At 32.8% G+C, this 23,583-nt stretch overlaps 2 protein-coding genes across 5 annotated transcripts in view; one reads left to right on the forward strand and one right to left on the reverse strand.

The window, feature by feature from the left end:
- Positions 1 to 14,519, forward strand: part of LOC143234085 (E3 SUMO-protein ligase KIAA1586-like) — a 29,126-nt gene extending 14,607 nt beyond the window's left edge. For all 3 annotated transcript variants that reach the window (XM_076471140.1, XM_076471139.1, XM_076471141.1), the window contains 2 exons: positions 11,934 to 12,112; positions 12,429 to 14,519. In XM_076471140.1, the coding sequence (XP_076327255.1) occupies positions 11,934 to 12,112; positions 12,429 to 13,001 (752 nt within the window). In that variant the 3' untranslated portion in view covers positions 13,002 to 14,519. The remainder of the gene's footprint in view (positions 1 to 11,933; positions 12,113 to 12,428) is intronic.
- Positions 614 to 23,331, reverse strand: LOC143234087 (uncharacterized). Of its 2 annotated transcripts, none has more exons than XM_076471142.1 (2): positions 23,248 to 23,320; positions 614 to 8,157 (listed from the first exon to the last, which is right to left on the reverse strand). In XM_076471142.1, exon 2 carries the CDS (start codon positions 4,883 to 4,885, stop codon positions 4,316 to 4,318), a length of 570 nt encoding a protein of 189 aa, XP_076327257.1. In that variant the 5' UTR covers positions 4,886 to 8,157; positions 23,248 to 23,320; the 3' UTR covers positions 614 to 4,315. The 2 variants fall into 2 exon arrangements, 1 of the variants encoding a protein (XP_076327257.1); XR_013018516.1 differs by lacking the exon at positions 614 to 8,157 and adding an exon at positions 18,700 to 20,189 and having other exon boundaries at positions 23,248 to 23,331.
- Between the last annotated feature and the right edge of the window lie 252 nt (positions 23,332 to 23,583).

Below are 23,583 nucleotides of genomic sequence, written 5' to 3' on the forward strand. Positions count from 1 at the left end.
ACTTGTGATACTTTACACAGAAAACAAAGACAGAAAAAAAACAACCAACAGAAAGAAGACAACTTCGACAATTTTATTGACATCAAACAGTCAAATTTCACAGAAAAAAATTAAAAATTTACATTTTCCAGAAATACCTAAAAACAACATCTTATACAAAGTTTTTCAAAGAATTTTCTCACAAAACCATCAACATAATTTCACAAAACAGAAAACTAAAAAAAAACTTTCAAAAAGAGACATTAATTCCATTAAAAACCTAAAATAAGATAAAAACATTAAAATTCTTAAAGATAAAGGAAATGGTATAGTCATAATGTACATGAATGAATGCATCCAAAAAATGAAGAACATCCTATCAGACAAACAAATTTAAACCAATACACACGAATCCAACAAAAACAAATGAAACTCAACTGAACAAATACTACTAAAAGGAAATAAGCCAACACAATTTCAAAAACACTTTATTCCTACCTATGCAAAACCAACTCATACACGCCACAAATATACAGCATCCCCAAACCTCTTAAACCAGATTGTCCACTTCAACCAATAATGTCCACATATGAATCTTTTAATTACAATCTTGGTAAATACACAACATGGACATTCTCCAAATATGTAACATCAGCCAGCTCATTCAAAGACTTTTAATTTCAAATCTTTGTGAACCTTGCGAGATAGCCTTAAAATTTTATAACCAAGACCCTAACCTATCAATAGACATTTCCCAGCAACTTTCATAGAATTAACTACAATGAAGACAAACTTCATGTTCAACAACCACAACTATTTACAAACAAATGGCCTAAGCATGGGCAACCCAGTATCACCAGTTCAAGCCAGTATTTTTATGACACAAGTTGAAACATAAGCAATTAACACAGCATTACATCCATCACTATACCGGTACAGATATGTAGACGAAACAGTTGTGGGATTAACATTTACAAAACACACACATTTTTCAATCACATTAACTCTACACATCCCAACATTAACTTCACATGTGAACAGGAAGAAAGCAATCAAATATAATTTCTTAACCTCAAAATTACAAGAACTGACACACAATTTTAAATAGGAATCCACCACAAAATCACTCATACTGTACTATACATTCCTTGGGATGTGGCACATGAAACAAAACAAAACAAAAACTCAACATACCGAGAAATCAAGTACACACAGCCATAAAACTATGCTCACCAGATAAAATTAATGACGAATTAGAAAAAATAAAACAATACTTCTTCAACATCAATATGTTTCCTCTACAAACCATAGAAAACATTATACGCACACACCTAGACAAAAAGCAAAATCAACCAACAAAAGTAAATATACCCTATCATTTAAAAAATTAGGAAACCATATATTCTTGACATCAGAAGAAAAATAACCAACATTTGGCAAAAATTAGTAACAAAATATGACATTCCAGTTAATACCAAATTTATTCAAAAACCAGGCACAAAACTAAGGTCTATACTATGTAAGATGTACATTGACAAACACCACACCAACATTATTTATACAATATGATGTGGTAACTGCTACGACTTCTATATTGGAGAAACAAGTAGAAAAATGGAAACCAGATTCAATGAACATAAAAAGTCACCTTCACACGTTTTCAAACACTGCAAGTCAAATAAACACAACATAACCATAGAAAACACTCAAATACTAAATGAATAAACAAACATAAACAAAGGCAAAATTAAAGAAGCCTTACATATACAACTCAAGCCCAAGAAAAAATAATACAAAGGAACACCTTTATACCTATATTAATAAATATATCCAACATCTAAGCATGCCCTCTACATTCCTACACTCAATTACACAAATGCCTTTAAACATGTGGTCAGCTATCGGTCAGTATCATTCTTTCTTTCTTTGTGAACCTGATGATGACCGAAAAAGATTGAAATGTTGTTCACTCCTCTACATTGTGCTTTTCCTACCAATACCAGCTGTTTTTACATATGTAATTTTCTCTACAAATGGGTTTTTCATCATCATGGATATATCTTTAGCATAGAGCATCGATCTGCTCCCCAAGTGGTGGAAAAGAGGACATGGAGGATGTTCAGTGCTCTTGTACATTTGGCTCATAGCAACTTGATGTGTAGTATGAAGGTCAGCTTACAGTCAAAGATAAGTCCCAAGAACTTTGTCTCAGAAACCACAGGCAGCACAACTTCACTGATACCGAATTCAGGGTCAGGATGAATACCCTGTTGGCAGTTAAAGTGCAGGCAAATGGTTTTAGAGAGTAGTTAATGCTGTCCTGTGGTCCAATTTGGTAAAAGATTGAGGGCAGTCTGTAGCTGCCGCTTAATATACTTCATGTTTGACGACATGACATGAGACATGAAAGTTGTCGACATAGAGTCCATTTGCAACAATGAAAGAGAGTTGTTCAGTGATGGCATTTATCTTTATACTGGAAAGTGTGAGCCCTGAGGGACTCCAAATTCCTATAGAAAAGAACGGGAAAGTGTTGAACCCACAAAGAACTTGGAATCTCCCGTCCATTAAAAGATTTAATAAAAATAGGCAAATGACCATGTAACCCACATACATGGAGGTCTTGCAAAATGCCATATCTCCATGCTGTCTTATAAGCCTTCTCAATTTCAAAGAATTTTGATGTTTCAAGTTGAATCATGTGGTCCACGGTGGAGCTCTGTTATCGGAACCCACACTGGATGGGCAAGAGGAGGTTATTTGATTTGAAGAACCAAACAAGATGAACGTTAACCATCCTTTCTAAGGTTTTACAAAGACAGCTCCTCAAAGCAACTGGACAATAGATTGAAGGAATCTTGAGATCCTTCCCAGGCTTAGAAAAAGGTAGGTCAAGAGCCTGGTGCCAGGCATCAGGAGAAACATTCTCCTGCCAGATCCAGTTAAATACACTCAGAAGAATAGTAAGAGAAGCAGGAGAAAGATGGTGCAGCACTTTACAGTGTACATCATCAGGTCCCTCTGATGTACTGCCAGACCGATGAAGAACCAGTTTGAGTTCCACAAGTGTAAAGGGACGATTATAGTCATAGAGATAATCATCTTGAAAGGAAAGACGTGATCGCTCTACCCGAGTCTTGATGGCGAAGGAGGTGGAGGAAGAAGTACTATATACCTAGCAAAAGCTTTCACCTAGAGTATTGGCAATGCTCTGGACATCAGCTACTTCCTGGCCATCAGAAAGCAAGATTGAGAGAGGGAGAGAATTATATTGCCCACTGACCTTTCAAATCTTGTCCTGTATGACTTTGGAACTGGTGGTAGAGGATATGCTGGTTGTGAACTTAATCAAAGATCGAGCATGTGCATGGGCTCACTAGAAAGCAATATGGTTTGAAAGTGTGGGATATCTACAGAAAGTATCCCAGGCCTGTTTCTCACCCTTCTGTGACTTGTGGTAGGCAGGATTCCACAATGGACAAGGATATGGTGGAAAATGTGTCAAGGTTTTAGGAATATATTAGGCAGCTGCTTGTATAATACAGTCAGTTACTGCTGCCATACACTCGTCTATTGTTGGCTTACAGATGATGGTAGGATCAAGTTCTGCAAGAGCAGTGAAAGAGGCCCAGTTTGCTTGATCTAGCTTCCACCTGGGCACGTGGGTTGTGTGGCATTGACCATGGCCAGTCTCTCTCTAAATTATAGGAAAATGACCACTGCCTTGTGGATTTACTGTCAACCCTTCATGAAAAAATTGGAGAATAGTGAAGAGGAGCAAACTGAGAGATCAATAGCAATAAAGAACTGACGAGGCACATGAAAATAAGTATAAGAACCAGTCTTAAAAAGAGAAAGGTTGTGATCAGAGAGCATATGCTCTACAGAGCAACCCCTCCTATCAATATCAGCACTTCCCCAGAGGTGATGATGTCCATTAAAGTCTCCAAGGATTATAAAGGGAGACAGCAACTGTTCAATGAGAGCATCAAGGTCTAATTGATATGTCTCTTCAGGTGGCAGGTAGAGTGAACAAACAGTGATGGTATGACCCAAGGAAACATGAATGGCTGTAGCCTCCAAATGTGTGTCAAGTGGCAAAGACAGGGTGGGCACATGCTGATCAACCAACAGTGCCACCCCTACATGCACTCATCCATCACACAGCCTGTCATTTCTATACAAAGAAAACCACCAAAAGGTGACTGTATTGACAGATTTCAGAAATGTTTCCTGTAAAGAAAGAATACAGGATGGTAGGAAGCAATCAGTGTTTTGATGTCATCTAGATTAGAATGCAAACCTCAACAGTTCCACTGTATCAAGATGGCCAGTTTTATTTATGTGTAGGCAAGCTGGGTGGAGAATCCTTCTGTTTACAACCATGTCTTTTTTCCTTACTGTGTTTATTCGAACTACATCTATCGACCTCCATGGATCCTGCCCTGGGTTGATTGGGCAGGTCTTTGCTGTTGGAAGGGGATTCCAGTGACTGAGGACATGAATAAATGATCATTTTGCATCTTGAGGTGGAAGAATATGTATCCAAGGAAATGCCTATACCTGGAATTAAAGGATGTGGATTTTGGGGTTTGATGGAATGTATGTAAGGGACAGATGGGTGTTGAAGTTGATTCGTCAACTTTTTAACCACAGAGGTCAAAAGACTTTGTTTTGAGAACGATTCTTTTGGAGGCACAGAGAGATCCATCTGCACTCTCATTGTAGTAGTGGAACAAAGTGCAGCAACATACATCTGAGATGAAGTGGTGGACAGCAACTTTCGAGCCTCAGGATAAGTAACGTTATGAATTGTTTTCAAACCATTTAGGGCAAGAACAAAAGTAGGATGGGTGAGAGCCATTGCAATTGATGCAATGAGGGTCTGTTTCACACTCAAAGACATCACGGTACTTGCCACCCCAATGAGCACATATCAAGGAACCACAACATGATGTCTTTGAGTGACTGAATCACTGATACTGGAAACATCTGAGAGGGTTTGAAATGTATGGCCATACCCTGCAATTAAGATAACCTGCCTTGATGATGGCAGGTGGATGTGGTGATGTAAATGTCAGAATGAGGATATTGGTTGGCATTGTAATTCCATCTTTGTGAGTGGAAATATGCCTCATTGCAAAAACTCCTTGAGTGGAGAAACCATCAAGAATCTCTGACTCGGGGAGGTTCTTCAAATCCCTCTCAACAATAACTCCTCATGATGAATTCAAAGTAGCATGAGGTGTAAGCTCAGTCAGAATATCCCCAATTGCCTTTGAGTGCAAGAGGAGTTCACTGTGTTGAGATGTGGATGTTTCCACCAATATGTCACCAGATCAAAGCTTCTTTACTGATTTTGGAGAGCCAGCAAGCCCCTCTGGTCCTGAATGGAAAAGGGAGACATTTGCCTTAAAGGTTTGTCTGAAATAGAATGTAAAATAAGAAAATGAGGTGTTACAACAGGTGTTACAGATGTTGAAGATTGCTGCTCAGAATCTTCAAAACATGGTCATTTACCTATGGACTGTTTCTTCACTATTTTATTTACATTACCAAAAGGAAAATTTGGTACCCACTGACCCCACCCACCATGGAGCTCTACCAGGGGATGCACTACAATGTCAAACAAGGACACTGCAGCAATGCCAGGGTTTCATGAGCACTATACTCAAACACCAGCATCAGATGCAATGTCCACAACATCTGCTGAAAACACCCAACACTGGTACTTGGTTGACTCTAACCCATCTGGACCCAAGCCAATTGACCCAAGGGAGCTACCCCAAAGCCGTCCATCTACAGGATTTCAAGGCCAAAGTGGTGTATTAGTGTTGGACCCCTCAACCACTGGGATCCTCTCCTCCCCTTCACGGATCACCATGTATATGTAGCTGTTGCATCCCAGCCAATAAGAGATCCTTTCAAAAGAAGTCAGAGCACGACTCACCGGTAGGTCATGTGTGTCTTACTGGAAGACTGTCACTATCCACAGGTGGGTCATGTGGGAACCAACATGTTATATAGCTTATTCACCACCATACCAAGATAGTCATATTCCATCATATTATTAAATTGTTTTCCTAACTATTTTGATAGTTTTATAATCAGCAACATTTGTATGATTTTCTATCTAAGAGATGAAAATAGCTTGGGGAATGAGGAGAAAAAATTAACACTTCCATGTCAGTGAGAGTCACCCTGCAGAGAATTTAAAAATCTGAAAAAATTCCTTGGATGGGATAGGTAGAGCTCTCCAATAGGAGGGAATCTGCTGTCCTTAACCCTAGTCACCATGATGGGCATGCTCATAAATATATTTAAAGATGGTTTGGGAAATATTTGTGCAACTTGTCAGTTGGTCGAAGTTATTGTAATGAAATATTTGAGTACAGAAGTACACTGTATGCCCATATAATAAATTAACAATGTTCTGTCAAAATAGGAGTAAGGTTCCCCCAAATGAAATCACTTCATTATACTTATTATTATTTAATATATTATTCTATTAAAAAAAATGCGTAATCCAAATGTGTACAATGAAACAATTTTAACATGAACTGCCCACCTTTTTGTCAATATGCAGGATTGATGTGTTGCAAAAAAATCTAAATATCATGTGCCATGCTTTAATTTTTAACAAAATCTTTAAAACAGAGTAAAAATTACACATTTTTAACATCTAAAAATAAATTTCCCAAATTCTAAGAAACACAACCAAAAAACATTTACTTTGCATCAGATTAACAAAAATGTTCAAAACTTTACAAATATTTGTTGGTTTCTTTATTCATCATGATAAATTTTATGACACTCAGTCCACTAATTCTGTTACAAATGTTTTTGTCCACATTGGAATGAAATGTGAAAGCACTTCTCAATAAATCATTTCCAAGAAAATGTACAATGAATACAAATATTTTAGAGTACAAGTATTTACAGAGAAGATATAAATTAAAATATTTTTGTGTTTCCTGTAACTGCCAAATAATTCCTCTGCAACTTTGTAAACACTGTTTGGCTATATCTGGTTGCTGTTGTTTTGAATTAAGGACAAAGCTACACAATGAGCTATCTGTGCTCTGCCCTCCATGGATATTGAAACCTGGTTTTTAGTGTTGGAAGTCCACAAACATACTGCTGAGCCACTGAGGTATGCTACATATGGTACTTTGTTTTAAATGTCTGTGAAATAGCCAAACAGCTTAAAACTGTATAGAAATTATTTCATTCACACATTATTAACAACTCTTGATTATGGTGAAAAATGTTTGAAAGTGTTATTTCATAGAATTATTGTACCAAAAACTTAATATCTACATTAGTGCACACTTAAAAATTTTTGTCAAATCACTCCTTTTCTTATATTTCATCCACACATACCCTCAAGAACATATTCAGAAAATACCTTTAAATGTGAAGTCTACAACTAGTGTAATGATACAAGGAAGACAGATTCCCCCAATCTTTCTTATTTAATACGTTATTTTCTGGATCTGTGTATCTGCTCAAAATTTACTTATTTTATGATGCCAAATTTCTTTGGAGATTCTTACTGATTCCTGAAAAAGCCTCTTAATATGTCATAGCACTAAAACAGAAAGATGCTATAGGATGGTTTTGGGCTAAAAAGACATAGAACAGATTGAGTGCATTATGTTGAAACAATTTTCAAACCTCACCATATTGCAGTCCATGTCACAATGTAATATCATACACTGTCTGATGATTGTACATTTTGACAGTAACTGTGTGACTGTTCAATTGCAAAAGGGTTTGCTTTTATGCCTAAAGCACACCAGTCCTCCCTGATGCTTTCCACAATCCATTTAATACATGACAACAGAGAAGGCCATAGGCAATGCAACTTAATCAATACATCTTTGTACTTCATTCTCCAGCTGCTTGAGGTATGTAACAGATGAATGGATATGTTATGGAAGCATCTTATGTATATACCACATGTGGCTTTTTCAGAATGATTCTATATGGTTATGTTTCATACTGTTGGTTAGGGCATGTGTACAATTTCTGCCACTGGTCTGTGTGTTCATGGATTCTTATCTGTTACAAGATAACATGTTTTGCTTATCACAGGTGAAGTGCAACTTGTTACAGGTTTCTTTCTGGATGGGCCTGGTTCCCCTGGCTGACCAATATTCCTTTTGCTTTCCAATGCTATTAAGTACAAGAGAAATCCCTATCTTAGAAATTCAAATCTCTGATGTAAATAAACCTAAGATTCAAGTGTACAAATATTTCATGTTCAAAAAGCCCTTTTACATGTTTTTCTCAAAAATATATTTTGACTGATTTTACTCGCTGTAAAATATCAAAAATTGTACAACTATAGTTCTGATACTTTTTATTCCACTTGAAATTTGTATCCCCTGAAATTACCATGAGAGTTGCTGTTTTGAACCTTCTAAATTATTAATACAGTTGATTATGAGACAAGTAAATAAATCTCTAGTTCCAATTACAAAACAAGTTGAGGTGGCTAATAACAAAACATTAGTTCACACTGTTCTGCTTATGTTAAGAATTCTAAAACCAAACCAACTTTGAATATATCTGTGGAAGTTACCATGGCGATCATATAAACCATATATTACATTATCCTAAAATTGTGACAACAAAAACATGACAACCATAATACTTTTCACTCCAAACTGAGATAACTGATTCATTACTGATAAATACATATTTTAACCAGTACGTAACTAAAAATACACATTGCTATAAAAATATTTCACAAAATCATTAAGACTTAATTTACAGTATTAGGAATTTGTCAATATATCAAAGTATATTTGTACTGAAATTATTCTTCCTTTTTTCTGTGTAACCAAAGTGTGCATCTTGAAAACCAGTAACATGTAGCTCTATGTATTTAGATCAAAAATGGTTAAAAAAATTTTTTTGAATCAAAAATACATATTTTCTGTATTGGCTCAAAGCAATGTTTTTGGGCCTCTTTCAGCCTGTTGTCTCTCTTTCCATAGTTTCACAAGTTTGTATCGTAAACACCTGTATTATCAATATGCGTCAATATATTTGGCATCAAAATATTGTTAATAATCCAATATTTTAGTTAATATTTTTAATTTAAGGATTTCTTACTTTATATATGTTTCAGAATAATCATCAATTATAGATACTGGAAGGCTATAATTTAAAACAAGAACCCCCACCTTCTTATTTTTTGAAATATCAATAAATGTTGTACCCAATACAGAAGTTCCTGTTGCTTTTGAAATTACTTACTCATCCTTCCCTGTCAATGTTTCATTTATAACCTTCAGAAATTCATACTTCAGTGAGTAGTGATATTTGTTTAACCTTTTGTAGATTTTAAAAACCAGATAAATTACAGGATTTTTAGTGCATGCTGTTTTACTGTTTGAACTCCTGTGTTTGAAAATGCTTACATGAAGGCTACACTAATTACTTATTGGATAAATGATATAGAAAATAAAAAGCTTATGAAAGCATACAATATAAAATGTCTCAATGTATAAAGTAACCACATATGTCATTTTAATTAATTTTTTTTAACAAGTCTAAAAGGTAAAAATAACTTAAATGAAAATAAAAAATGTATTTATACTCCACAGAGAAAGCTTTTATTCAAGTTGCTTATGCAATATCATCTTTACTTAACTTGAGCTGTGCACTTGTTGAGTGATTTTGCTTTTTTTTAACAGTAACTTGACAAGGTTCAAAGAAAAATAAAATAGAATAAGTAAAAAAAAAAATGTGAACAGGTCATAGTGGCATAAAGCTGTTGAGATAAATTATTCTAACTGTTACTATCTGCAGTAATTCTAGAATAAAATGTAATTTTGAAAATTTCATTTCATATTTTTGAAAATCTTGATATTCATTTAAGAGTTGAGGTTATGTAAATTAAATGCAAAATTAAGGCTAGTCAGAGAGAGTGATATTATAAAATTGCAGGCCATTTCCAGTAAAAATACTTTATTGAAAAAAATCGGACTTTTTGTGCACAACTGAAATGTTATATTTACTATTATCTTGTAAACTCGATAAATTTGAAATCATGACAAATATTTCTCCAATATAGGGTTGGTCAAACTAAGAAAATATTTTTTAAACAGTGGTACAGTGCATGCCACAATCATATGCTATATAAATTGGTTGCTATTACAACTGTATTACCAAAAATAATAAAACTTAAAATATTTAAACTTTTTTCATATGCCTAAACAAGTTGTTCGTGATGTAAAGAGATGCCTTTATGAAAATGTGAAGTTTTCTTATCTTAATACATCACACATTTCCTTTTCTTTCTCAGTGATTTTACTGAGAATTTTCTGTTGTTTTTGTTTGATTTTTTGTTTTGTTTTAAAGTGTGGTTTAATTAATTATTGATAACCTTATGAATAATTCTAGACTGTTAAGAATTTAAGATGTAAAGTAGATGCTTTGCTTGTTCATTTTTGAATTTTGCACAAAGCTATATGAGGCCTATATGCACTAGCTGTCCCAAATTTAGCAGCACAAGACTAGAGGGAAGGCAGTTGTTCATTGCCAACTCTTGAATTACTCTTTTACTAATGAATAGTGGGATTGACCATCACATTCTAAAATCCCCACAGCTGAAAGTGCAAGCATGTTTGGTGTGACGGGGATTCGAACCTGCAATCCTCAGATTACAGATGTTTTGTAGTGCTCCTGTGTCTGCAACTTTCTCTCAAGTGATAGAACACAATAAAGTCCTGATCTCAACTTTGTTGGTTATTTCTCTATATCAGCCATTAGCAGATTTAATTTAGACATCTTTGATTGATGTCCAAGGTGTTTTTGTTACAAGGTGTGGCATGTGTTTGTGTATTTATCAGCACTGTTTTGCTTTTGCAACTTGTACTACAGTCTGATGAAACAAAACTTTTTTTTTAATAATGTTTAAACTAATTAATCCATTGCTGCTAATTAATGGTGCATTTGAAAATAAGTTGAAACAAATACTCAGAGCTCACTCTGTTGCTTGCCATATTCGCCAATGGCTATTATTTTTTATTATGGCTATTATTACAAAAAAAATTGTAATTGGCAAATATACCGGCGAAACACTGTTTGTTTACAAAATGTTAGACTGGTTCACCAAATCAACGTTTTTTTAATGAAAGTATGAGGTAAGCAGATAAAAATCAATAACCCATCTGCATTCATGCAAGGTCATGGTCAGGATTGACAAACGTGTGAAAAATTGTTCATTCAACAGCGACCTAACAGCTTGACACGAACAACTCATTTATATGTGGTTGATTAGCGGCGCTATAATTAAAGGACAACCACGAAGATTGTGATGGCTTTCACATGTGTAATTACATTATCTAATGGCCCATGGCTTGTCCGGTGAGTTTAATTAAAAGCAGTTACTGGATTAGTACCATAATAAACACGTATTTGTAAAAAAACTAAATGTTAATTAGTGAATTCCAAGATTCTCTATAAATTGAGCTAATATGCAGCAAATTCATCAGATCTCAGAATGGCTTCTTTGCAGGCCAAACACCCCTTAGACAGTGAAAGTTGTCTAATGCCTCCATCAAAAAATCCAAATCTGAAACTGACAGTTCACGATCATTCCAAGAAAAATGGTTGAATGAATTTCACTGGCTCAAATATGAAGCCTCTACAAAGCAAATGTTTTGCACATTGTGCATTAAAGTACAGAACTCAAACACTTTCACAACTGGTTGTGCAGTGATGAAAAAAGAGAACCTAACCAAGCATCAGAAAACAAAAGGTATTTATTGACTGAGTAAATGTTGAGACTTATTTGGATAGTTAAACTTATAAAATTATTAAATATAATAAAAAAAATATGCCCATGTCAATTTATTTCCTAATACTTTAGCAGTGTTATTACATTAAAAAGATGTTGTGATGCATGAGGTAATTCATTTTTTTATCATTTATTTCAGACCACAGAGATGCAATGGAGGCGTCCAAGCTGACTACAGAGATTACTAAGGCCACAGTCTCAGCCACAAACAAAAGTGAGACTGCCATCATAGCTGCAATGCACAATGTTTACTTTGCAGCAAAGCATGACCTACCAAGTTCCCTAATTCCAGATCTAAACAGACTATGTATGATGCAGGTAAGTTATTATGTATAGAATAGTTTTTCTGTTCTTGTTGCAAGTGGATTTTATTTGTTCTTAATGAAAAATTTGTTATAGCTACTGATTTACGTATTCATGTTCCACAATTACTAATCTCACAAATTATTTATTATGTATATAATACAGTTTTTATGTTCTTAAATTGTCGAAGGATTATCAGCTAATGTTTTACAAGTGGAATTTCTCTGTTGTTCTTGATGAAATTTGTTACTGATTTATGTATTCATGTTCTAGAGTTACTACTCCCACAAATTATTTATTTATGTATTTATTCTTTTTGTTTTAATTCCAGGGTGCAACACAGCTCCAGCATTTGGTAGTAGACCAACATACTACCTATGAACACAACACTAGTATTAGTGACTTCCAAGATTGTATGGCAGAAGTGTTGAGAGAAAATTTAAAAAACAAACTAGCCAAAAATGGAAAATTCAGCATCATAATTGATAAAAGTACAGACATTTCAGTAAAGAAGAACCTTGTCAGCTACATCCGTGTACTAGAGATGGATCAGTTCGGTACAGTAACACCACAGACCTATTTCCTTGGAATCTGTGAACTTTACAAAGTTAATGCTGAGAACATTTTTACAAACGTCATTAGTATGTTATCAGAGAAGGGTACTGAAGTGAAAAATTTATGTAGCGTCAGCTCTGATGGTGCTGCTGTGATGGTTGGGTCAAAGTCTGGGGTAGTTACTAGACTAAAGCAATTTGTACCAGGTGTCCCAGCCACACATTGTATCACACACAGACTAGCTTTGAGTTGTGCCACAGAAGCTGACAGCATACCATATCTTGCCAAGTTCCAGGATATTATGAATTCCATCTTTAAGTTTTTAAATACTCATCAAAAAATATGGTAATTTTGACTGCAGTGCAGAGCATTATCAATGCAGAAGAAGAGAGGTTTAAAGAGATTTTTCACACCAGGTGGTTAAGTTTTGAAGGTGCAGTAGATGCATTGCTTTCCAACTACTCCAGCCTTGTGTCTGTATTTATGGAAGAGACCTCTGGTAAAGCTCTTAGCTTGTATAAACCCATCACTTCATTCAAATTTCTGTATGTGTCACATTACTTGGCTGATTGTTTGAAGCCATTTTGTCAAAAACATTTCAGAGGAAAAATCTTAATTTCTCTGAAGTTCACCCACTGCTTGCCTCAACTATTGAGTGTCTGGAGGAAATGAAACAAAACAAATCTAGTGAAATGCTGTCAAAATTTCTGAACGAGGTGCCAGTTGAGCCTCAGTTAGATTCAGATGGACTGTACACTTTTCAGTTTGGCGGGCATACCATAAGAGACAGCGCAGTTCAAAGGTCTGAGGCAAAAAACATGTGTAATAAGTTCACAGAAAATATGATAAGAAGTCTGAATGACAGGTTTTCAGATAATGATGATGCAGCTATTTTGACTTCCCTCACAAATTTCTTCAACCCACTGCTCAAAGACACAGACATTTCAGCAGACATTGACACAATCAATGATTATTTGTCAACCTTTGGCCATGAGGGAACAAAACAAGAATTGAAATCATGTGGAAGCAAGTCTGTAACAGACATTAAAAGTTTCTGCAATTTTGCAGTAAAATACAGAGAGTCCTTTCCTTCAAGTGCAGAACTGGCAGAGAGACTGCTGGTAGCTCCAGTTTCAACAGCTGATTGTGAGAGAGGTTTTAGTAAGCAGAATTTGATAAAAACGTGTCTGAGGAATTCAGTGAGTACTAGAAACCTGGAAAATATCATGTGTCTGTCAATAGATGGTCCAATCACTGGAAATTTTAATTTTAAACGTGCCTTTAAGATCTGGAGTACAAAAAAGAACAGACATATTCTAATGTAATCATTGAAACAAAGGCACCAGTTGTACCTGTAAATGAGTAGTAAGACACAACAAAATGACATGCTTCAAGGTATGGATATATTTTTTTATTTTGTCATGAATTTGTGGTCAGATTTTCAGCATGAATGTTACTGAAACTTGTCAAGTTTAGTTTGGTGATGATATATATTTTATTAAGCAGGGCTCTAACCAGAGAGACTTAGGAGAAGTGATCTCCCAAAACAGACCAAACCTCACCCTTTGTAAGCTCAAGGAAAAGTCATCTTATACAGATTATATTACAGAAGAAAAGAATGCTATTGACTGTAAACTTTTCCATAATTTTGTAAAATTAGAGCAAAACTTCTCCCTGGTTTGCAAGTCTAGAGAGACCCCTGTTTAGCAGCATTTAATAACAGTTACTTTTAATTTAGTGACTCGTCTTCCCATGTCATTATTGTAATGATTTGTGTGTGAAAAACATTGAACTTTGTAACTGTGAAACTGTTGTTTTATAATAAATTTGATAAATGATAAATTCATTGTAATAAAATGTATGATAAGAACTTAGTTGTCATTTATTCTTTGACTTCTTATCATATGTGACTGGCTGGAGCGTTGGATACGGATCAAACCTATCTGGCTAAAACATTGGCTAAAATTGGCTACCAAAAAAATCATTTGGCTAATAGCCTTGCTGCAGAAAAATTTAGTCCAGGGTAAGCCCTGAATACTCTTGATACTGTAATTCTACACCTAATGAAAATGCCACTTTTTATTTGTGGCTTTAGTTGTAGGTATTAAGAATGTAGGTCATGAACTTGTGTGTGAAGTTACATACAAGTATGAGCAGGGGAGGGTAGGTAATGCTTAGCAGAAATATTTTTAGGGTGGTTTTATTTTATTTCTGGTTCTAGCTTTAATACATCTCTAAGGATAACTGCTTTCCCACAACTGATAGTGAAAAGCAGTAAAAATTGTGGGCATAAGCACTCAACTCTGCACCATTAATTAATTTACCATGATGACTAACTGGTTTCTCATCTGTTTCTCTGACTATCTTATGGATGGGATATCTCCAATGCTTTTGAGTGATATTACAACAAGCAATTTCCATCATGACCTTTGAATCTGGATTGGATAGTATGATTATTTAAAAAAATAATAATTAAATTTTGTTATACATACATACACACACACACATTATTTTCAATGTTATGTACAAACTAACAATTTGGAAAACTGTAAATGTGAACATGTACTTTTGTTCAATACATAAATGAAATAAAGATTGTTTACATGTGATTAATTACAAGGAGAGGATTCTTTTTTTACATAGTTTCCAATAAAATTTTTTTTGAGAAGTTCCACTTTTTTTAAATTATAAACTATAATTAAAGTAAAAAAGAAAGTTATAATAAAAAAAATTAAAAGATAAGAATCAGAATGCTCCAATTTCATTTAAAGGTTCAGCATGTTAACTGCTGCTTCTGAAGTCAAGAAGTGCTTCTATCAGTGTAAACAGTGATACGGCTTCACTTTAGAGTGACGAGTAATCTGGAGTTTACTGTATCTCAGGTCCTTTATGTAATGTTATTGACGAAAATAATACAAGTCACCATCAACATGGTAAGACTTGATCAGAAAAATCTGAACTGTTGGTTTACTTCTTTCAAACTGGAATGTGATGAAATCAGGAATTCAGAAATTTTGGAACAGGAGTGAAAAATATAAATTTTATTTGGAGTTAAACTGGAACAGACACAAGATCTGAATGATTTCTTTCATTGTTTTGTGGTGTCCTTAGATTACACATATTATGGATCCCAGTCATAATGAGTACATACTCACAGCAACAAGTATAAACGTCTAAGTAACTTGAACCTGATCTCGGATCATTCTCTAGTATGTACATAATTATTTTCAGATATTTATTATTATTAGATTTGTCTTTCATTTTGCTTTAGAAGTATTTTTATAAGTCCCCAAGAGAAATGGCTGTAATGTTCAACATTCTTATGATGAATGTGTTTATTGTTGCCATTACAACTCAAACAGAAGTAGAGCTGGGCAATTTAATAAATTATTGATGAGCAGTGATTAGATTGATTAATGTCCCAGAAACTAATCAATTAATCGAAATTTTGATTAACTGGGTAATGACTGATTGATTGAAACTACAACTAACCTGAATGTCAATAAATTAATTATAATCAGTGTTGATTATTCTAACAATCAAACAATCAAAATTATAATTAAATTGATGTCACAAAAAGTAATCATTTAATGAAAATTAGATATTTGTTTAATATTTACTGTTTTCAATTACTCAAGTAAGTGAAATATTTCCATTTTATGTGTTTCTTATTTAGCACAAAGCTACATAATGGGTGGGCTGGAGTATGACTCATAACTTCAAGGTCTCAGGTTTGATTCCCACTGTTATTAAATTTACTCATCCTGTCTTATGTTATTGTGAAGTTACTAAGGCAACTTGCCACTAACTAATTTTGAACTACTGGCTAGAGGGAAAGTAACTAGCTGATAGCACCCATCAACTTTCTGGCTCTACAAGTAAAGTCTAAATTTATTGCTTTTTAAAATGTTATTTTTGTAATTTATAAATGTGTAACAAAGGTTTTAATATTTTATAAGCAAGTGCTGATCTTTGAGAGGGGCATGGCAGGTCCAAACCCCAATCCATTTTTCTTTCACAAATAAATAAATGTATTATTTAGTCGAGTAAAAGCATGAGGAGGTTTACTTGAGTAAACAGCCATACTTTTTTAAAATTAATGACATGTTATAAAAGCAGGCACAGGTTAGGGAAGAGGGTGCATACCCTCATCCCATCTAGTTTTTGTTTTTTTGGAAATTAATTTATTTAATGTAGTATTAGGAAGCACCTACTTGGGGAAGAATTGCAAGGGAGAAAAACTACATTCCACCCTAGCTATTCTTTTTCAAAAATTAATTATTAGTTAATTTCATATAAGTACAGACCTACATAGTTTGAATTTCATATGTTTCAGAAATTAAAATACAATTAATAGTACCAAATACAAAATATTTGACAATGTTTTTATCTGGTTGGTCTATTAATTACTGAAGCTTTTTTTTGTTTTTATGAATTAAACACAGTTGGAGTCTATAACAATTTAATTGAAGACTCAGTGACTATTTGTAAATAGATAAAACAATGTAAACATCATTATGTAATTTCTTTTGTGCAATGTAGGTATATACAAATATTTTAATACCAATAATAAATGTTATGGTAAATTCTTCAATTTTTTTTTGTCTATTTTCAGACACTATAGTTTGAGTGCTTTCAAACTTGAGAAATTTTCATTAAAGTTGGTACTATTATTCAGGATTTGTATTTTAGAAATACTTGCATTGTGGTAACAATAATTTTGTACAAAAAGAGACCTTCACGAAGTAAAGTTTATTCTCCAGTTAATAATATAAAAACTTGTTTCAGCCAACATTTTGCTGACAAGGCTTCATAAGGAATAGTGGTACAGGAAATGTTTGGATTTATTATTGCTTAAGCAACACCTACAGCTCTTGTATACTTATTAGAAAACTGATTTTTCATTCTTTGGAAGTTATAGTACTTGAAAGAATGATTATTTTCATATTGTTTACATCCACAATAAGTGTAAATGCATGTGATATGACTGTGTGTAACAACTTAATAAAAGTTTAAAATAGTAATCCTCTTAATGAATATTAAAATACAGAATAAATATAACTATTTAATATCAATTACAAAATTTGAAATGTTTGAATTTAACTATTAATATCTACATAAACCACATTAATAAAAGTGAAGACATGCTTAGAATTATGTGGATTATAACCTGACTGAGCTACTCAATGAATTTGTTGGATCCTCTTAGAACATTTTGCATCATTCATTTTGAAGGCATTTCTCAAAATATGGATCTCTTAATAAAAACATGATTTGAAAATTCATGAATCATATGTTTGAAAAATGTTTATCAAGGGAGCTTGAAAATATTCCTATTTTTCATTTATAAACATCAGTATTGTCAGTATTGTTTGTCATATATCATGTACTGCATAAGTTTTGAAAAACTACCTCCAAACATGAAAGTATTCAAATATCTTTTATATGATGTAAACCTACAGGCAAAACTTAAGCATTTTATTGTTTATGTTTTTAGGATAAAGTTCTTTAAAATTATATAAAAATCTGTTAACTGAAAATGTCTCGAAGTAATGTTTAATTTTAACAAAAATTCAGTGGTTTCAGTACAGTAGTATTGAAGAAATGTGTAAGGAGAAACCCAGAAATGCTATTAACTAATATTTTCAAATTGTTACAGGTTTTAATACTATGATCTATACAATTTCATGTACAAACAGTTTAGAATAAAAAAACTCTTACCTATTGTACCTAAAAAAACAGGATTTCGTTTAGCTTTAAGGCACTTTATACATTAGTTTCAAGTACTAAAATAATTTTAACTCAAAAATATTTTAAATCAATATTGTTATTTTGTGTAGCTTACTAAGTGTAATTAATGAAGAAAAAAATTTATATTTTCATTTCTGCACAGCTATAAAGAATATTTTTCTGTAAATAAAACAATCTACTTTTCAATTATTTTTTTTTAAGAACTGTTCTGCCCATCTCAAAGAACAACTATTTCTACAAAGAACCTATTATTCTTTGAAAATACATTCTCTTTCTTGATTTTAAGTTTCTCTTAATTTTTGTACAGGTTTTGGTTGGAACCTCGACATAGTGCCACATCAAGTGGTTTCATCATTTATGAATAAAACTTAGAAAACAGCTATAAAAAGGTTTGAACATTATTGGATAAAAAACTAAACTATCACATTAATAGCATGTGTGTGTGGTGTGTGTGTGTGTGTGTATGTTTAAGAGATTTTTATATTGTCAACACTTCTTTCATTTTTAATTGTGAGTTGTAAAAGTATTTTTATGTTAAATTATTTCCATTTGAAAACGACAAAAGGTTTTCGTTGAGAAGGCAAGTAACTTGAGATAAACTAGATAAGCTTATATGGCTTAGAGATAGACTGAATGGATAAAAAAAGGAAACTTAAAAGTTTAACACTACAGCAAATGGACAACGTTTGGAGAAGTTTTGTCATCATCTACAAGTATTTTACTTAGATGCAAACACACACACATTACAAAACAAAAGTTGCATGACTGGAGATCGCTGACAACTAAATAACAGTATCTGTTTATATATGGTTCTCTAAAATTATGATGTTTTTACTTCTTAATAGATATACTATGATTTTATTGAGTTGCAATACTTGTAAATATAAGATCTTTATTATGTTCACTAAATAAACTTGTCATTAAATCAGATAGGTTTACCCTTTATTAAATATGGTGCACAATCACAAAGTTGTGACTATTTAGATCTTTATATGTTTTATGCGTAACGAGTCTGCATGCACCATGTTAATGCAAGATATCTAATGTTAGCTAGGCATGACTGAAAAGTCAATATAATAAAAAAAGGTATATACCTACATATATATTGTATTATAACATGAAAATACAAATATTTAGTTTCAGTAGCTCAAATGTCATAATACTACATATAAAATTAGGAAATACAAATTGTGCTTTTTTATGGTTACATGGTTAAGTGATAGACCCCAGATAGAGTATAGAAAATATAGTCTTACTGCAAACAAACATTTGAAAAGTATTTAGGAGGTTTTGGAGATTAAGGAAATATTTAAAATTTTTGAGACAATGAATAGTTGTTTGTTTTTTATAACATGAAATCACCACTCAGACTACCAATGAAACAGACTCAATACTTTCACAAAATCTTCAGTAAAAATATTTCATTCAAAATGCAATTTTTTATGTACAAAATACTTGTAATATTTACTAAAAGTCTATCAAATTTTGTAAAGATACACATGCTGTATCAAAGTTGTAGTGCAAATACTTATAAATATATAGATGAACTTGTGTATGTTATGCCAACACCATAGCAAAAAGTTTAACATACAAAAACCATGGAAGAAATACTACTTTAGAAAAACAGTAACCAAATATTTTGGTTCCATGTATGCAACCACTACAGTGTTTTGTTGGGGATTTTGGACTTAGTCTGTCATAGCATGGAAACTAGTGGAAATTAAGCCTTGCTCAATAGAAACACAGATTCCCAGTATCACAAGGAGTTCAAAGCTGTATTCAGAATCTAAGAGAAAGAGAGTACCAGAAAACTGTAAATCAACCCATCAAACACTTCTTGGTAGACTGGGAATTAAGTCAAGACACTCATATTCCTAAAAACAGGAAAAGAATACCAAAAAAGATCAAACTTTATTACTTTAATAATTAGAAAAATTGAAAATGACAACTTTAAGATTAAATTAACAGATAGGTTGGAATGGTTACAAAATTGCATGAAAGCTAGGAACTTGGTTGAAAAAAAGAAGTTGGAAAATTCAAAAGGGTTTACAGTCTGATAATGTTAAAACTAACAAATGTTAAAATTGGAATTCAGCCCTTAAAGAATGTAGAAGACTAGGTTATAGTGAGAAGATTATATGATTGAATTTTGAAGTGTCCTTTTTGTGTATTTAACAATGGATGATACAATATTCCTGGATACTCGTAACTAACTGAATGACCCTGGGAACAGTATTTCTCCATTTGCTTACTTATCTCAGTGACACCCAAAGTTTTCTCACTGACAACATACTAACCCACTTACCTTGAACTGTGCAACACAACTTCTGCCACATATAATATTTTTGTAGTTGTTTTTTTTTTTATTTATGATCTTAGTTATTCTTGGTTTAGTGAAGCTCTCACACCACCCCTAACACCTTACCACAACACACTTTAGAAATCACAGTCTTATCTGTAATAATCACATTGAAAAAGAACATCTAAGTGTTACAGTTTGTTTGTTTGTTTGTGATTAAGTATAAAGTTACACAATGGGCTATCTGTGCTCTGCCCACAGGTATTGAAACCTGGTTTGTGATATTATAAATCTGAAGGCATACCACTGTGCTACTGTGGTGGTGGACAGATATTACAGAATGACTTTGATTGATTGATAAGTTTGACAAGTATTTGGCAAATGATCTTTATGGGAAATATACTGGAACTGACCTGTACTGTGTAGATATTAATTACTTGATGCTAAGTTAAAGGATCGAGAAAATAGAGGTCAGTCAAGATATTACCCAGGAATTTAAGGAGATGCACGAGCATTTTCATTTTTCATAGTTCAATAGTAATTGTATAGTTATTTTAAAATAAATGGTAAAATGTTGCCCTCGAAATTGCAGATCAATTAATCTTACTTCTGTAGTTGGAAAAAATTCTTTGATCAAAAAGCCTTACAAAATTAGAGTGAAATATGATAATAAATAAAAGCCAAAGGGGATCCATCAAAGGGAAATCATGCCTTAGTTTTTATGTTCTTTCTGGATGTTACTTATTTGTATGAATGAAAGGACATGGACTTTGTGTACTTAGACTTTCAAAGAGCTTTTGATAAAGCATCATGCAAAGATTAGCTAAAACAATCACATTAGAAGAGATTGTGAAAGAGCAGTTGATAGGAATGTAAGGTGGTGGATAAGAAAAGGCAAAATATTGTCATTAATGGAATACAGTCAAACTGGACATTTGTTTCTAGTGGAATGTCTTAGGGATAGCACTCAGGCCTTTACTTATTATGTTAAACCCTTGAGTATTTCTTACTGCATTAAGAATGTTAACATATTACAAAATGATTTGGATCAGTTGGTAAGCTTGACAAATATCTGACAAAATAGTTTCATAGTTGGTGCAAGGTAATATACTTTGGATCATAACTTGAGCATTTTCATACATATGAAAACCTATTTAATAACATAACTGAAGAAAATTATTACAGAACAGTGGTTGATAAGTCAATCACAAACCAGCAAAAGCCCTGCTCTGCAGCTAGTAGCACAACATGTGAAATTTTAGGGTGTATTTAAATATGCTGATTACACATTGAAAGAGTTAATTATCTATCTAAAAATCACTAGTTATGCATCACTGAGAATACTGTATACAATTTTGTTTACTTATCCAAGGAAATATTTGACTTATTGCAAAAAATTCGAAGAAGAGGCACTAGGATGATTTTAGTAATGGAAGAGTTATCTTAAGGAATATATTAAAGATTCCAACTACTTTTATCTTGAGAGGAGAAGGGCAAGTTAAACTTATTAAAGTTTAGAAGATTATCTAGGGCTCTGTCAATCCTAAAGAGCTATGATTTGTTATGTTCTATAAGCAAGAAAACAGAACTCAAAGTTAAAATTTCAAATAGCTGTGCTTGGCTTTAACTGAGACAGTTTTAGTTTTTCTAACATACTGATTAACTTATAAAGTTTTCATTGGTAGTAACGGAGCCTAGAAATTTAAAAGAGTGCTATTGTATTATGGATTAAAGGTTTGAGATGCTAAGAAAATAATTATCCATGGCCCCTTGGAGAACTAACCATTTCTTTAATAGAGAACTGGTATGTAAGGAGAGTCTTGAAAAAAAAAAGGTTTTGTTATTTAATGTTAATTTTATCAAACTTAATACCAAACAATTCAGATCTTATACAGAAAAAAAAAGTTCATTTTTAATAATTATATTAGTCAACTTTCTTTCTACTGATACATCATCCAGAATACAAATTTGTTCAGGTTTGTCCTTTCTGTTTCACATACATCCCAGTAATACCTTTCATATAAACAATCAGCTGCTAACAGTGAAACAGTGGTTGATGAAACAGCTGTTATTAATCAACATCTTACAGTACACAACACACAAGTTTTCTAAACTTTTTAGAACAGTATTTGTTTCTATTTTACGATAAGTAAAAAAGATAGCGATATATTTGAGTTTAAACTAAACCATTAACGTTTTGGTATTTGGACAATTAATCTACATAAATTAGAAAACTGCAGTCAGACTGAGAACGATTCAATTCCTTCTTTCTCTTTCTAGGAATTGATTAATAATAAGTTAATAAACAACGATTTATAAGCGTAATAAAATGATTTGTTTTTGGGGGCCATACTAATACTATTTGTTTCAATAGAACACTGGTTGTTGTTGTTTTTTCACGTATAAATCAACACTAACAATTATCAATATGCAACTTTAAATCTACAAAGAATTGGAGGAATTGGGTATAAATAAAACACTTCTGAAAATTTTTGACACTTTTCTTTTTTTTTAATTTAATGTAACAAATAGATTTAAGTTTTACCTTTGCCTTTACCGCTAAACAACAATTACAACTCTTCAACTCCGAAAGTCTCAGCATCTCGCTTGAAACTAAGGAGGTTTGTCGCAGACTCGGAACAAAAATGCATCGCACGCCCTCTGATGTGGTAGCAAATTTATTTATAGCTTCTTCATCTTTATTTTATTTTCAGTTTTAATCATGTTGTAACTGCATTTGTTTGTTACCTGTATTATTATAATAATATTTATTCTATTTGACTTGATAAATTTTATTAAAACTTGAAGTAATTATAACAGAGCAAATATAAATACATAAATAATTATAATTGTTTATGACGACTGCTGTTCTTAAAGTCGT

Source organism: Tachypleus tridentatus, chromosome 12, assembly GCF_004210375.1.
Source record: "Tachypleus tridentatus isolate NWPU-2018 chromosome 12, ASM421037v1, whole genome shotgun sequence".
In the NCBI taxonomy this organism is placed as follows: Eukaryota; Metazoa; Arthropoda; class Merostomata; order Xiphosura; family Limulidae; genus Tachypleus; species Tachypleus tridentatus.